The sequence below is a fragment of the Leptosomus discolor genome, chromosome 7 (assembly GCF_034619465.1).
Source record: "Leptosomus discolor isolate bLepDis1 chromosome 7, bLepDis1.hap2, whole genome shotgun sequence".
NCBI lineage: Eukaryota > Metazoa > Chordata > Aves > Leptosomiformes > Leptosomidae > Leptosomus > Leptosomus discolor.
This window is the reverse complement of record NC_141397.1, coordinates 18588539-18606207: the sequence shown is the minus strand read 5'-3', so window position 1 is coordinate 18606207 and position 17669 is coordinate 18588539. Positions and strand designations below refer to the sequence as shown.

Sequence of the window (17669 nt, the reverse complement as noted above, 5' to 3'; positions counted from 1 at the left end):
AAGAGTTGAAGGATGTGGAAGGGGGCTTCAAATTGGGATGAGAGTCCTGTGCTACTGAACACATACGTAGTGTAATTATATACATGTTGTTGTATAGCTAACTCCTACAAGAGGTTACTCGTATTATGAAGTCAAAATATTTGAACACAAACGTGAATAACAAACAATCCTAAACTATACACTTTGATTTTAATTTTACCTTCCTCATACAAGTCAGTGTATTGATGCTTATTGTGGAGTATACATTCGAATTTTGATTAATGACACTGTTAAGTGGATCCATATCTGAGAAACTGATCAAAGGTAGGAAATGAAACTAAAGCAATCTGTACATACTGGGATTCAGTACATTGTTTCCTTCTGGTATATCGCTAATATTTAGCCAAAGTGCATCAAAACTTTTCTGTGAGGTAAACAAAAAATCACCTGCACTGCTTCTCATGAATGTTGGTAGAAGTGTAATGCATATTTAAGCAGTAGTTCTAAATTGATGAAGAATGACAATTTACTCAGGGGAAAAAAAGAAAAAAAGGAGTGGACTGGCCAAATCACAAAGCAGATTCAGATTTGGCAGAGACTCTGTAAGACAGCTGTGCTTTACCCTTTTCCAGTACTTGAAATGCATTACTGAGGCACTGAGGAGCCTTTAAAGTACATACAACTACAAAGGACCTTTTTGATGGATAAGCCTGTAAGGGAGGGGTAATGTGTTGATCCTCGCAATTCAAAGTATGCAGGAATGCAGTTATCTTGCAGTCCCTTAAGTAAAACTTCAGAAGCAACACTTTAGAGCTTGTTATTCTCTTATAATCAATGCAATTAGATAACATATCACCCATCTTCCCCTTTTCATTAAATCAAATGGTGGTCCTTAAAGAAGTAGAACCTTTACAGTGGAGGGCTCTTGTCAAAGGGAGCAGCTGGTTGCTTTTACATGACCCAGGACTTTAATGTGGCTGACAAGCAGAGTGAGGCTACAGTGTAAGCAGTTTTAGCTGGATATAAGCAAGTATCCACTTACTGTTGGTTGCATAACATATGGCGGATGAGGCATCCATGAAGTACTCTGGACCTGCATATCAAATACTTTTAATTAGCACAGAAAAGTTTAAAATAGAACTAAAAGATTTACTTGAAAACATTCTTTCTATTACAACTACAGAGCTATTTTTGGCAAAAGACTTAAGTCATACAACACAATGCAAAATTAATTTATGCTTCATAAAGTTATTGATAAAGCAAAAAGTGTTCAAATTTCATTTCATAATGTTTTCTACCAAAGTCAGAAGTCTGAGCGACTGCACCACTTCTATGATCCACACCATTTTATTGCATAAAGCAGTCTGCAATATTCCATGTTGTCCTGTTTTTCCATTTGTATTGTCTGCTTTCATCCATTGATACAATCATGAATGTGTCATCCAACCAACAGTGCAGGAGACATAAAATGTTCAAAATTTATTTTCAAAAGTATCAGTATGAACTTTCAAAGGTATAATATTTTCAGAGATCCCTGAATGATTTATTTCATTTTCAGTAAAAACTGCAGAACTAATTCAGTTTTTAAAGCTTATTCTAATTGGAAGCTTCCATGGCAAAGCTGGCTTAAGATGTCTCTGCCCCCCAGGATCAGCTCTTACCTTGGGCATCATGGGGTCCATTCTCACCAGAACTCTATATGCCTCACCAAAGTCTTTTGTCTTTCTGCCTCATGACTGACATGTAAGAGACTCCACGGATATACCAATTTTACTAACAATTAAACGCATTACAGAGTGCTTGCACAGTTGTGGTGGCAGCTCTGAGCCATAACTCCTCCTGTGCTAAGTGTGAATGGCCCCCACGCTATCATAACCCAGACTCAGCCCCAAGGACTATGTATCCTAGCTTCCTTTTGCATCATCCTGAGCACCACCATGCACAGCAAGTGCACAAAAACTGTAGCTGTGCTACAGCCATCAGTGGGCACCTCACTAGCTATCCCCAAGCTCAAGAGATGGGCATGTGGCCTCTCAGACCGAGCATGGACAGGGATGACTAGGAGTAAGCTACAAGGTCCCGATTCTCCAGATGCCCTGTGATTTCGCTCATGAAGCAAGTGGTGAGAATTAATTGTATAATTGTGTGCTTCCACACTCGTTGAAGTTTATCAAAGTAGATTTTTTTGTTGAAAAGCAAGTTCAATGAAACATCTTTAGAACCAAATCGAGCACACACACATGCAAACACACCTCTACTACAAAATTTTCTGTGGTAAATCCCCGCTAATTCAAATACATTACAGCTGCTACAGCTTGCTGCTGTTCATTGCTCTCACTCTTGCACCCTTGCAGTTTCTTCTCTGTACCAAGGCAAATGCCTTTGGGCTTACACTGCAAACTATCTACAGAGAATGATATGAGTTAAAAAAAAAATTAATGGTTTTGGTGCAAATGCACCAAACCATGAACCGATACAAGTCAGGATGGGAAAAGTGAGCAACTGTGAACTGTAGAGCAGTGTGGTGAATAACTGGCTGGGTGGCCCGAATTCAGTGGCTTAAATAAGAGGGAAGAGGTGTTACTCTTAAGCCAGCTTTGCTACTGAGAAAAGTGCATGTGAGCTGCACTCGTTTGTCTCTGGCACTGACACTTCTTTGGTGATGCCACTTAACGAACTTACTGAATTTATCTCATCAAAACAACTTTTGTTTGGCAAGTGTTACACAGCCATCTAAAATTAACTAACACAGAAGTCAAAGAAAATGACAAGAAGATCAAGTTTAAAACACAGGAAGTGTAAGCACAACCTTGCAAAATTACCTGTAGGCAGTATCATACCACCTCAAAAAACCCAACACCAACAAACCAACCCTAACATTACACACTACCCACCATGCAGCTTTGCAAACTTGGGCAGCTTATCTCAGGTAGGACTCAGGATTGGAAGAGCACAGAAGTAAATGCAATGGGAAAATGTACAGCCAATGACCAGCTTCAGAGCGAAGTGCTATGTTCCCAGAGAACAGCTAACAATAAAACTATGCAAGCTGGTTTTGACTTCCATCTCAGAAGGCCAGAGCATGGCAATAATTTCCCAGTGGAGATATGGGAAGGATATGCTGAAAAGAGAAATTATGAACAACAAAACGTGTGGGAGACTAAAGAAGGATATGAGGACAGTTATCCTCAAGTAACTCGCTTTGTCAGGGATTTTTGGACAAAGATGAGTGCTTTTAAAGGATGCTGTGGCTGAAGCAAACATAGCTGAGGTCAAAAGGTCAAAATACGATGGAGTCAACATAAATTATTAACAAATGCATTTAAAAAAAATCCTTTTTACTAATGAAGGGGAGCCAAATGACAACACATTTCACTAAGAATGATAAGCTTCTGCTGTTGTCAACTGCAAAAGAAGCAAAATGCTGTCTACTTGAGAAGCTGATTGAAATAAAAAATTAAGGTGGTATTCACTGCTAGTGTAAAGAATGCAGAAAACACTTAAACCCCTAAGCCAAATGATACCTGAATACTACTAGAAAGCCTTTTGTTTAAAGTATGACTCAAGAGCGCAAGCACTCACACAATTTTCTGTGGTATACACTCTGCCTTCATCCACATCCAAAACATAATTAACTGGGAAACATAGTAGACAAGCGCAAATCTGACGTACCTGATATGTAGAGACAGGGGAAGCAGCAATGAATGGCGTGATTGATGTCTGTGGAATCATGCGGTTTGTTGGAATACTGTATGGTGAGGAATAAAATCTGCAAACAAAGAACAAAAGCAAGATTTTTTGAACCTTTCGACTGCTAGGCTCTGACTAATTCACTGCCTTCCAGGCAAAGACAGAAAGAGTCTACACAGGTAATTATGTTCGTCTATTTCCAAAACCACAATAAAGAAGATGTGATGGCTTCACTGAACAGATCTTGAAAATCGAAAGGAGGAGGAATATTTACACAAAGCATATTTTTTTCACTTCAACTAGCACAAATATAGAACTTTACGATACAAGAAGTAATTATCTGAAATGCAAAGACAGCTGATTTTCCAGAGTGCTAGCTAGTGAATGGAAATTTCTTACAATATCAAAGACAATATTACTGATTTCATTTTTACATGCAGTGCTGTTTTCTTTTCAGATCTTGATGCTTCAGTGCTGAGAATAACACATTCCATATACATGCTTGAATTATTTTATTAAGGGATGGCTACAAAAACTCTGGCTGAAATTTTCATATTCATCTAGGCAGAGAGCAAAAAACCCACCTTCTGGTGAAATATATCAGGAATTATGAGCCTAAATGCCCCTGGCAGCACTGAAAATTTCAGATATAGTTGGCTTTATTTCCACTTGCATGCTATGAACAAAAGTTGCACTATCTTTGGTTGATGGTAATAAATGTTAAATTCCTTCGACTCTCCTGTGGGTTAATGACTATTGATAAAATTATCACTTGGAAAAAATATTGCTACTTGTGGATTGTGGAAGTACTTAATATGTGTGTGCTCATAAAGATTTTTGCATTTACCCTTTTTCTAGTTTTAACTGCAAGTCACAAAAATAAAATCGCTTAAAAAAAATAATGTTTGTGGTCTTACAGATGTCAAAATGCTGATATTTTGGACTCCGAGAGAAACACTCCTGTGCAGCGTTCTCTTGTCCAATTTAAACCCCATACAAATCCTTCTCACATAGTGTGCACCTATCTTACGAGTAACAGAAGATTTTGCAGATATGCTCTCTCTGTAACAGTGAGGTGGATTACACTCCCTGTCTTTTAACGTTGGGGTTTTTTTCTCCCCACACTGAGGCAATCAACAGTAGCTTTCCATGAGAGCCACGCAACAAAAAAAATCATTACTGGTGTTTAAACAAGTGCTCCATTTCCTGATCGCCCTGGCATCCCGGATTTAGTACTAATCAGTCTAGTTCAGACTGGATGCATTCATTCTGCATGCAGGCTCAAACAACCACCGACTTCATCCAACCAATAGCCTCAGAAAAACAGGCTGCCGTCTTTGAAGGTTGGGCGGAAACATTCGAAGTTAGGAGGGGAGAGGGAGACAGAGAAGCAATCATTTGTTCTCTCTATTCCAAAAAGATTTTAAAATGCCAAAAGCAGCAGGTGGCGTCTGAGTGATTTTTTGTTTAATAGAAATACATTGCTATTTTAGGAACATTTATCTGCCCTTACAATGCTCACACAGAGACTATTTTAAAACGATGCCTTTGCCCAATTTTATATATATCCTATTATGAGAACTTAGAGGTATTTGTATCCTACTGCTTGGATCAAACATTAAGTTCACACAACATTGTGTGAGAAAGGATTTTTATATCATTAACCGGGTTCATCTATGGCATTAGCATGATGCACATGTTATCTAAGCCCTGTTACAGGGGTCTTCTCCCAGATCAAGGTTAACCAGAAATCACTTTGGCTATACTGTTGCTACATGAATGAACTAAGAAATGCTGCAGGTGGCAAATGAAAACAGTCAATGGCAGACTGACACAATAGTCTATGGGTAAAATATATAACGTATAGAAATACATATAAACATCTTAAACTGAAGGACAGTATAAATACAAAACTCTTTTGGGAAAACAACACATTTTTGTTCATTCTGTTCTCATTCCATCCATCAGCCTGGCACTGATGCTGTGCTCATACTCATGCTGTGTACGAACTGCTTGGACAAATACGAGTGCAGGAGAGAAACAACTTTCCATTTGGAAGTAGTGCTGACTCTCTGGAATGAACTCTCCAATAAATCCCAGCAAATACTACCAGATATACAGAAAACGTGTGCTAAGCCAAGAACTTGACAGACAGCTAACCATTTCAGTTTCAGCTTAGAGATGCAGTTATCTAAATAGTACATAAGCTTGTAGAATATACACTCTGGTAATGTGAAAAATACAGCCCTTCCAACACCCCTGCCAACACCATTTATCTGTTGCAGTTTGGAATGCTCTCAAATAAGCATCAAATAAAACATACTACGAGGATACTCAGCTACGTTGTGAAAATTATGCACCAGAGCATCAAAGAAGAGAAAGAAAGGAAATCTGACACAGCAAATGACAATGTGAGAAAATCCAGTTCATAAATTTCAATTTTAATATTAATAAATCAAGTTTAACAATCTGAGTCACTGTGACAGCCTGTAGGTCAAACATTTTGCAATCAGGAATCCCTTACACCCAAAGACAAAGGCTTGTCTTCCTGCCACAGCATCACTTGTGCCCAAAGGGATCTAAAAAAAGGATGTGGCTATCTCTGCCATGCATGAAGTACAGTGGAATGGTAAGGATAAGGGTGACTTTGCTGGGGACATACTCAAGCAGAGCGCCCCCCAGGCACAGGATGCTTAACCTGCCACAGTGCTGGAGCCATGCATCACGCTGGCAGGGCCTGCTCACAAAGAGGGCTCGACATGCTTTCACAGGACATGGATGCTCAAATTCCCTTTACATGCAAAGAAGCTAATGTCCTAATATGTAATTGGCGTAAGTTACATGCTGGGTACCTAATAAAAGACAGGAGGAGCAAAAATGCAAAAGTGGCCTGTTGTGGTATAAATCCCACAGCATCCCAACAAGATCTGCAGCTGCTGACCTTGCCATATTTGATTTTAGGCTCCCCCCCCCCCCCCCTTTTTTTTTTCCTTTAGGCTCAGGGAGGGGTGAAATGAGGTCGAAGATGCAAGTTGTTAAGTCCAAGGAAATACAGGATTCTCAGTCATCGGAATATGTAAAGCAGAAAAAGGAGTAGAAAGAGATACGAATTATACTGGCTTTGACCCATTTTAAATATATTCACTTATGCCCCCATGTTTCCTGACATTAAAATGTACAGTATCTGGTATGGTACTTTGAGAGCTACAGGCTTTGTGGTAGTTGACCTGTGGGGTCTAAGGAGAGCGCTCCAAAAGGCTCAGCTGCATTTTCCACACATGCAGTTTGCATCCTTATATCGGCCCGTGCAGTCTTTTGCCGGCACAAGCAGTGTCCCTGCTCCTCAGCTGCAATTGCAATGCTAGAAGCAAAAGCGTAGAAAGGCAGGTGGCACGGGTGAGGCAAAATGGACATTGCCCTTGTATTAAATAGACCTTTTCAGCATGCCCCAATACCCTAAGCACAGGGAAGACTCATCACTAGGAGATAAATAGATGTTCCTGGATGGTTCTGAAGAGGGGTTTATAAACCACTTAAAAGAAATGTTTTTAAGAGATGGTAAAAAGAACCACATTCCCAGTACATCATCAAGCACACACAGGCAATGCTTTAAGAACAATTTCTGTTGCTTAACAGACAAAGCACATACTCTCCTCCTACATCAATCCTCCCTCCACATTTGGGGACTGCATTATCTGTAGCGTCTGGTCGCTATTTCCCTGCCAAAAAACAGGAAAAAAAAATCCATATGGTTCCCATCCTATGGGTGAATGTGAAAGCTTCCACACAGAATCTGCACAAGAGTAAGATCCTATTTGCACTGCAATAAACACCATTTGCTCACGCCTCGTGCCTGCGGGCAGTACGGAAAAAGTTAGATTCATAAATAGTATCCTGGGGCTCACACAATGTAACAGTATTACCAAGCGCTATCAAGGCAGCAATTTTCTGTTGCAATAAGCCACATAGTCAGATGTTTGCGATGAAAAAGACCTATCTGAATATTGAGCCCATTGGCCAGCAAATGTGCAGTATAGTCCCCCAGATATCAGATATTAAACTGATACAGTACATCGCAATGTTAGTCAAATGGCAAGGAGGACTCAAGCCTCGGGAACATTCCAAATGAGCACCCTTACAGTGCAAGTACAAGAGCTCTATTTTGTTCTTCGTATGAGTGCATTAAACCACTAAAACAGTATTAATACCACAAATTGAAAAATCAATAGCATATTACAACACGCACACTACTCCCCAAAATAAAACCTCAGTACCTTTGTAAATGCAATTCAGAAAAGGCTGATTATAAAACAGAAAAAGGCACACAGAGATTGGCAGGGAAAAAGAGCCTATCTACTTAAGTGTGTGGTTACCATGTCTTCAGTAACTCATACTGCAATGGTATGGCACACTATGGGCCAGATTCTCCACTCCATTATACCAGTTTTACGCTGATGTAACTCCACTGGATGCTTAAACAGAGTTACATGGGCATAAAAACAATATAATGAAATGCAGAATCAAGTTTTACAATGTAATAGACTCAGACGGAAATTATCTATTCCTTTGTGGGGAAAAAATCCTGGCTATTTTTACTGAAAGCCTCTCGCTGTCTTTTGTTTTATTCCTACTATAGATTTTCAAGGCAAATACACAGTTATACAGTAATAAAAGTGATAGTACTACACCATGAGCAATGAGAACTGACCTTTTAATCTGGACAGCATACAAGAATCCAGAATCTCCCCTGAGGTTTGGTTATACCCCAACCCAAAACCTAATATAATCCATGCCTCTTAAGGAACTGTGAATTTTAAATACCACCCCGTGACACCTGCAGAGACATGTCTGTCTAGTAGGCTTCCATCCTCCCTATAATCCGGCATGGATTTAGCAATTTACGTGCATCAAAATGCATCTATCAACCCTATAAAGGATTCTAACAGATGTCAGCATGTGCAGTCAATCTTTCTTTTTAAGTTTTACTGGTAATCATGCATCACCTGAATCTTCACCTTGGTTTGGGTATCTTTCCCATGTCCAGACTCAGTTCACTAAGCTCCACCATGCCAGCGGGCACCCAAAGGACTGAGGGGCTCATGCTTATCACAGCACATCAACAAGTCCTGATCTGCGTGCAAGGTCAACACCCGCTTAACCTGATCACTGCTCTGAATAGGCCTCCTGCAAGGAAGCAGTCTTTGTTTTACAGACCTTTGGGTAACACTGCTCCATGCAAACCTTAATGGCTTGCTACACCTGACTGCTGAAGTATTATGCAGCATTTTACCCACAGGGTAGGTATGGACATACCACCAACACAAGCGGGCTGCAAGCAGCAGCTTTGTGCTCTCTTCCAGACTGTCCTCACTGTGAGGTAGAGCACTGTTTGCCTAACATCTCTTTACTGAACATGAAGTTATGCTGGTTTACTTCATAGTGCTTAAGAGCTTTTCACTCTCTTTCACCATGGCCAGACGCCTGCTATGATACCTGTGTCTTGTGTCAGTGAGCAACAAATCACATTTGTTCATTTTACAAGCAAAGCATCAAAGTGCTCCTGGACTTCTCTAAAATAAAATCCATGAGCTAGATTTTTATTGTACTTTCAAGTAAGGAGGCTTATGAAGAACAGCAAAAATTTGTAATAACAGTATATGTAGAGACTATTAAGTGAATGCCGGGGGGGCTAAAAAGAACCTGTGTAACCAAAAGGTCCTGGTGATCCTCAGGTGACAGCATTTTAAAGATGTAACCAAAGGATGGAACAACAGTTGTGTAACTTTTGGTGGACAAAACAATTTTTCTGCATAGTAAGAGCTTCTCCTCATGATACTATATATAGTCAAGATCTCACCAAAAGAGCATTTTGAATGAGATGGTTTTGTCCTGACGAAATTGAAAATATTTTGATACTCTAGAAAGAAGAGACATATCAAAGTGGTAATTAATTGTCACTCCTAGAGAGATATCCAGTGCTGCAGTTTATTTTGTTCTTTACAAATAGAAGAACACTTAAAAAAATTTGCAGAGCTGAAATTTTCCATTAGGTACTGTTTCTTTTCCCAATGATCAGTGACAGCATGTTCAAACAATTGAGTGACCAAACCACCTGAGCAGCCTGAACACCTGAGTACCAGTATGGGTGCAGTTTGATACAAATAATGTCTGATTCTGAGATAACTTTCAAAATTTCAAAAAAATTATTCTTGAAGTAAAATGGTATTAATTTCAAAGGATCCTTCAAATTACAGTTTCCAAAACATTCATGCAACTGACACGCAGGAATTAAAAAGCCAGTTGTCTGGATGAAACACTGGTGGATTATGAACTAGTGATGGTTTTATTTATAGCCTACAATGTGTTACCAGCTGAAAAGTATTACGATAGAGAAGAAAGACTCATTTTGGAAGCCAGAACAGGGAAACAGAACCAGAGGATTCTGAAATCACAACTCTGCAAACCCCCTCTTTTTTCTGAGTTGCTCTGGTTTGGCCGCTTCCTCCACAGCATGTGAATATTACGAGCCCTACAAAGCTACTGCTTGTAAAGGGCAATTAAGCAAAGTATACTAACTGTTATTGATTTTTTTCAAAAAACTACTGGGAATGTTAGTTTTTTCCTAAATGCTTCATCTAGCAGCGCCCTAACAAATATTTAACAAATAAACCCATTCTCGTCTATATCAATACATTCTCCCCTTCAGCTGGAGAACACAGACAGCAGTGTGCATGGAATTTGATAATCATATCAAACATCTCTCTGATCAAACAGTGACTCTCAGAGTTCAGGGACAAAAACGTTTCTTTTCAAATTGTTGTTAATCTATCTGAAAGGATAGCTAGGTTTCAAGGCTCTGTTTTTCTAGCTCATTAAATAATTGGAAATGTAATGATGCAGGTAAATAATATGGTGACGCAACCTTCTCTGCTAAATTTGAAAAAAAGTTACAATTCTTCCTGTCGGCAATTAGTAGTTGAGAAATAAAGAAGCGTTGCTTAGAATTTTACCCCTAAATCCCATCTGCTTACATACTAATTTAAGGTTTTCTCCCTATTCGGCATTTCTATTCAGACAATGCCATGGAAGCCAGCCAGCCTGTAGAGAGAACCCCAGATGAAGTAACAGCTCTATTATCCAAAATACACTGGAATATTCAATGATTATTTTAACAAAAGCAAAGTCAGTAAAGGGAAATTTTACTGGTTTCTATTTCATGACCGACAGAGATTAAAAAAACATCCACTAGCATTTGCCAAATAGAGATGGAAACTATTAAGAAAAACAACTTCCCATTCAAATGGATATTACAAACAAGAGGGCATAAAAACAAAAGGGAAACTAAAAGAAGAACTTGACAATATAGAATTACATGCTTCAGACAAAATATGACTGAATGAATTTGCTTCTGAATAAGTTTCATCACAGAAAGAGAAAACAGAAGATGGCATTCAAAATAATTTTTAAAAAGGCATGAGAAAACATGCATTCCTTACCCATTCTGTATAGCAGCTGTTGGATCATAAGTCAAAGCCATGCCAGCCTGCACATATTTAGGGAAGAAAAACAGATTTTTACTATTACTGCAGGAAAAAAAAAAAAAAAAAAAAAAAAGACGTTAAACATATTCTAAGCCAACATGAATAAATACTCAATGCAACTTAGATGTAAATCTAAATTCTCCAGGAAAGCTCAGATGGTCCAAAGCAGCATGAGCAGACTGGCTACCTCCCCTGCCTGAGAGACCCCTGAGAACCAGATCTAGTCAGTATGTTGCTTGTCATCTCTCCATAACATTTAGGGCAAACAGCGTTTTTGTTGAACCATTATTAGTTAATAACTCCACTGAAATCAACGCATTTACATCCGACTACTCACTAGAACATGACAGGGCCAAATCCCGCTGTCGCCTGTGAGATAGGTAGTTGGTGAATATTCTAAAGACAACTTCACGAGAGCTTCTCAGGAAGGAGTCTCATCTTTCCTACAAAGGCCACACCCCACATAACCCCAGCCATCCAGTTTGCCCGGACTGCCACTCGGCTGCCACTCATACTTACAGTTAATACATTACCATGAGATAAGAAACAAAAAGTGGGCTGTGAGGTAGAAAAGATCAACCAAAAAAAAAAAGGTGCTTGAGCTTTTAAACAAAGCTATTAAAATACTTCAGACAGCAAAAGAATTTGTTAATGGGCTATGCAGAGCCTTTCAACTGCCCTTCACCACCAAGATGATGGTGACCTGTGAGAAAGGATTTGGCAGTGTCAAAACAGCATCTAGTTAACAACAGTCATCACTGCCACCATTAGCAGACATATCCACAGATACAGCAGGGAAGGCATGGAAAGAGCAGGGCTGAAGACTAAATTTCCTGCTCCACCTTATGCTCCAAGACAGCAGTTGGGGCTGTGCAGGAAGGACCAGATTTTTCCTCAGCATTTACTCTGAGATGTGGGACTGACAATGTCCCCTCCCACATACTGCATTTGCTTTGACTTTTTGTCTTCCTTATTTTTTCCCCTCCCTTTGTGAAATACTTGCCAAGGTAAGTTACTACTAGGAGATGAGACATCTCCCTTTGTGTAGGGCTAGAAGCAGAGACGAGAGGATCCCCATTACTCAAGGTGCTGGTCTCTCTTTGGGAGCAGCTGAAAAATGGCCACGGCACCATTGCACCCCAAGGCACTGTATTTCTCTCCGCTTGTCACACAGACCATATGCTCGTTGCCTGAGACAGGAGACAGCAGCATTTGCTTCAAGGACAGGTGCTTTACCAACCATGCAGCAGGGTCTGTACTCCTGGTGGGAGCTTTTAATGCCCCTGGACCCATCTACTAAAGTACTTTTAAATAATGGCATCTGCCTCCTTCCAGATGGCTGCTCAGACAGGTCAGGAAAGCATTTGGGCTTGGCTGGTTCCCATGCAGGCAGGTGAGCAGCCAGGGTAAATGCCCTGGTGACGATCAGGCAGAGAGTGGGCAGCACTCCTGGAGCAGCCAGGTTAGCCCGGCAGCTGCACACCGGTCTAAGAGGAGATGGTCCAAGTTTCCAGAGGCCAAAATTAATTTCTGATCCAAAAGGGTAGGCTTCACATTACCTTATCTAGCCAAAAAAATAGTTCATGTCATTATTAAATTTGTATATTTTTCTCATTATTCTTTTAAGCAGATGCTAGGGCAAATGCTTTGCTTATTGAAAATACTGTTGTTTCAATAAAATATCTCCCAAGCAAAAGATAATTCAGGAGACTAAGATCAAGATTACATGGCTATTTTTTAAAAATTCATTCATTTCATACAAAGGAAAATAAAATCAGCTATTTCTGGAAGTTTAAAATGTCAAAGAATCAAATTTAGGGTGACCCCAAACCACTCCTCGTTTTGATGCAAAAAATATATTTGCCTAGAAATCATAAGGGATGATCTACTTAACTTATTTTTATATTCTTATATCTTATACATTCTCAGCATATTATATTGTTTGGTAAGGTTGCATTAATTACTAATGGAAACATATACAGTTCATCCCAAGAAAGAGCCAATAAAAATTTAAAATCATAAACATTTTTTGTCTGCAATACATTTTAGAGAAAAAAATCCTCTCTTAATTTCCTTTCTCTTTTCAACACTTGTAAAATTTCTTATTGCTCTCTTTTATATTCCTGTGCTGGTAAAGACAACTTAAATAGTATGTACAAGCCCTAGACAGATGGAAAAATTAGTTCTAACAATTTTCAAAAAAACTTTAAAATAACTTAAGATATTCCCTGTAATTCAAGGTGTTGACATTTTAACATCTCATCACACATATACTCAAGACTAAGAAAAAAATCCCTTATAATTCATTGGGAAATAAGAGATCCAAGCTCTCTAAATAAGTGAGTTTCTTGATCTCACAGTCCTTAAGAGTTGCCTGGGTCAGAGCTCACTATATCCCACAGCTTGTATTAGTGTGAGCTGGGGACAAAGCGGCAACAAGTGGGGGGATGGCTGGGAGGAAAGGGGAAAATGAACAATTGCTCTTATTTCAGTTTCTTTGACATAAATAAGAATGCGGGTACAGAAAGGATAAATTGCAGCAGCTCTTTCACTGGAGCCCTAACCATGCTCAGTGTCCACATGAGACCTGCAAGTACGCGTTTACGATGCTTTCAGTTACTTGTCTCATGGATATTTGAGCACTCGGTTGTGCACAGACCCCCACCCCAGCTTGCCCTCCAACTCCATCATGCCCGAGATCCGCGTGTGGGTGCATGCAGAAAAACTTCACATACTCTGTTGTCTATACACTAGCATCATGGCCATTACATACTATTGGTACTAGGAATAAAGGACACTGTTGTGGCCCTGGTGAGTACAAAATACGGAAGGCTAGACACTCATCTCCTTATCCACACTCCACATCCATACCTCATGCTGGCAGATTACCAGAATCTGTTCAAGTACTTCAGCAGCGACCACTATAAATATCACTATTGCATTTGTCAGTAAATGAAAGTTTCACATTAGACAAATACAACACCGTGTGTGGCAATACGTGCATGTGGTACACCACCTACGATACGCCCAGTAATATTGCTAATACCCCCACAGCTGAGTAGCCTTAAACAGCAGCTAACAGAGGACTATTTACTTCTTTCTCATCAAGTTGTGTAATTCCTCCCTATAAAATTATGCTGGCTGGAAGCCCAGGAGAGGCAACAGTTAGCCTGGACCAGTGAAAGATTTATGGTCTCAAGCATTCTCATTCATCAAGAACAAAAACTGATGAGCAATAATAACTTACTGGAAAATTGTCTGCACTTTCCTCCATAGCACACAAACAGGAATTCCAAAAATACCGAACACAGAATATTAGGGTTGGCCTCAGACTTCCACACGATAGAGGTCCAGCATATTCTGTCAAAGACAGAACTGAATATAGCTGTCACTGTGCTTAATATGGTATTAACCACACTGAAGCACTGGCTGATTCTCTATAGCAGTCCCCTGTAGGGCTGAAGAGTATTTCCTTCCAGGTCTTTTCACCCACTGTTTTGCCCATGTTTCAGTGGAAGGACAGGATCTTATTCTTTCTCCTGATAGTGACACGTCCTGATGAAATGCCACCTGAGAGTGTGGAACTGATGATGGAACACTGCTTTAGGAAAATATCTGTCAGATAAATCTTCTATGAAGGAACAACTGAACAACAGAATCTTTATGCTGCTCAGCTGGATAATGGACATACACTCAGCTACTGAATGAAAAACCTACACCTCAAAATTTCAACATGCAATCCCTTAAAGTATTAAAAAAAAAAGGGGGGGGGAGATATCTGTTATCAGTCTCACACATAATAATAAATAAAGATCATTCTCAATGATTACTCGACTGGTCTGTTCAGGATGTCACGTGATGCAGAAATAAAACCAGCTTGTTTAAAATACTGATTTTTTCAAAAGACTATTTAAACCAAGTGTGTTTACTTATCACTTATTTTTATCAAAGTGTCTCAACTTAAGACAAAGGAATGAAGATTTTTGCTACTTTGTTGCTGCAGTTTTCTAATTATTGACATCAGTGAACAAAGAGATTCTAATAACAAGAGACCCAGTCTACACCTTTCTTTCAATTTAAGCTCTTTCCTTCAATAAAGTGCATGAAATATCAGAAAGCCTCTAGAAGGCAAGGGTTCCCCCAGGAAATTTGAAGGCCTTTGCTCAAGACTTTACTGTGAAAAATTTTCCATGGGCAAAGACAAGGTGCTCTGTTTCTCGTTTTTTTTCCCCTCTTTTTGTTATGCTTTGAACATAAATAAGCACATTTGCCTCAGTAAAAAGATTCTTAGATCATCACATTTGCACTTCTTATGTCAAGTGGATTTGTAAATCTCTCAAAGAAATGATTAAGTTGCGGAGTGATTATTAAAAAAAATGATCACATCTTCAATATCATGTGAAATAAGGTGTGTTTGTTATCTCTCTCTCAAATCTCTGTGAACTCTCACAACCACCACCTTTATCAGCCCAGCATCTGTGCTCCAGCAAACATAATTACCTATAAATGACCAAATTTTAGGTTGCATGATATCTTCTGTGTTGCTGTGAAGCAGCTTTCATGACCAACTTATCACCACCTACTCTCAGTGCACACGTCTTTCCCTCACTGTGTGCAACTGTGCAAAAATTCAGCATAATATCAACCTAGTACAAATATGTCCTGTGCCTATCTCAGAGATGAATATTCCACATCATCTCCTCTAACCTGCTCTGGCCAGCCTATGCCTAGTGCTGGAGCACATGTGCAAAGCAAGGCTGCTGTCACTGCAGGATTTCTCACTGTGCAGAAAGCCACAGTCCCACTGGAAAAAAACGGAGAGGCCTACAAATTAAAAAGGGGTGGAATCCACTGATGTGGTGGGCTTTCCAAGCAGGAGGCTCCCTGGGTTTCTCCTCCTTAAGGTGAGATTTGCAAAAATAAGGTTATACCCTAGGACTCAAGGGATTTCTGCAGTGAACCACTGTGGCAGTTAGACCAGAAGAAAAGTCTCTCTTCCCGATCTCTGACTCATCCCCTCATCCTTTCATGCTGGAGGACTGCCATCCCATGGGAATGGGTGTGCTCTTGGCTACTACAGTGGAATCAATTGAAATTTCAACACTGAAATTCCTGTACTTGTTTTGTTGCCACTGCTAATATCTGCCAGGCATCACAACACAAGGATCCCTTGTGCCCTGACAGCAGATACTCTGACTGAAACACTTAGAAGAAGGAAGAGAGAGAAGGGGGAAGAAACCAACAACCAAAATGAGATTCATTTAAAATACTGATTTAATAAAATAAGCTCAGTCACCAGTGACGTTAACTTGGCAGAGTTCCTTCCTTTGATTATTTCAACAGTTCTGTCAGTAATATTCCACATTATTAGAAATATTTCTGAATTTAATTCTGAATAAAAAACACCTTTCCTTTATAGAAGAGAAATCTAGACTGTAAATGTGACAGCTCTATATAGATGCATTAGAAAGAAATAGAGCACATCCCAGTGATGTGTGCTCTTTAAGCAGCTGCAAGTTCCGAGAAAAAAGTGGTTGTGGAGAGAAAAATACATAATATTGAGGTCAAACTTGAGAAATGATTCATGAACCTCAGAAGGTCAGAGGTTGAGCTGATAAACACAATGACAAGTTCAGATACCCAAATGAATTACAAGAAACCCTTCTTGTCCTACAGAACTGGACTGGAAGTCTGATCTACGCAGCTCCTGTTCTTGGGGTTGAGTCACTTTGTTCCCACTTCAATTCATCTGATGAGTTAAAAGATAAGTGCTGAAGTTTACAAAAGTTAAAAAGAAAAAAAAAAAAAAAAAGAAGAGGGTAATACTCTCCCCACAGAGACATATATAATACTATATAACTACTCTGTGTCCACAGCCAATTCATATATTTAACCTTGACATCTTCAGGCCTATGAACCATCTGCTTTTGGGGATCTGGCATACCCGTTTTGCCATCAGTCTGATCCAGTGTTAACTCAGCTGTGGATTACAATCACATCTGCACACTAGATGTGTATGTTACAGTGAGATGGGAAGACTTCCAGGGATAGATTGCAGCACTCCTGAAAATGACGGCTCACCAAATAATCTGTTGGGGATAGAGCAGAGTGCAGAAAAAGATATGTCCTTCTCCCCATCTCCAACATCTGTTTGTTCTGCATGTGAAAACACTGTCTTAGCAGCAGAATTTGGAGGAAAATCCAACTGCAAGAAAACCCCTGGGGCAAATGGCATAATATTTTTCACCACAGAAGAAAATTGAAAGCCAAAATGAAAACTAAAACTAATCTCAGAGAGCAGGAACAGTCCTGACTCTACTTAACCAAACCATGGCCCTTATTATGAGTAAAGCCAGCCCCTTTAAAATCCTAATTTCAGGGACAGTGATTTCATATAGGTCATTATTTTAAAATATTTCTATGTGCTTTATAAGCTCAAAATACAACCATTTAAACTGG

General features: G+C 39.5%; 1 protein-coding gene across 1 annotated transcript in view; it reads right to left on the bottom strand.

Annotated features, from left to right (window-relative positions):
- The window catches only part of RBMS3 (RNA binding motif single stranded interacting protein 3), a 709828-nt gene that overhangs the window by 62419 nt on the left and 629740 nt on the right, over positions 1-17669 (bottom strand). Inside the window, exons 10-12 of the mRNA XM_086467847.1 lie at positions 11166-11212; positions 3652-3748; positions 1022-1072 (exon numbers count right to left, since the gene is read on the bottom strand). Of these exons, the coding sequence (XP_086323973.1) occupies positions 1022-1072; positions 3652-3748; positions 11166-11212 (195 nt within the window). The remainder of the gene's footprint in view (positions 1-1021; positions 1073-3651; positions 3749-11165; positions 11213-17669) is intronic.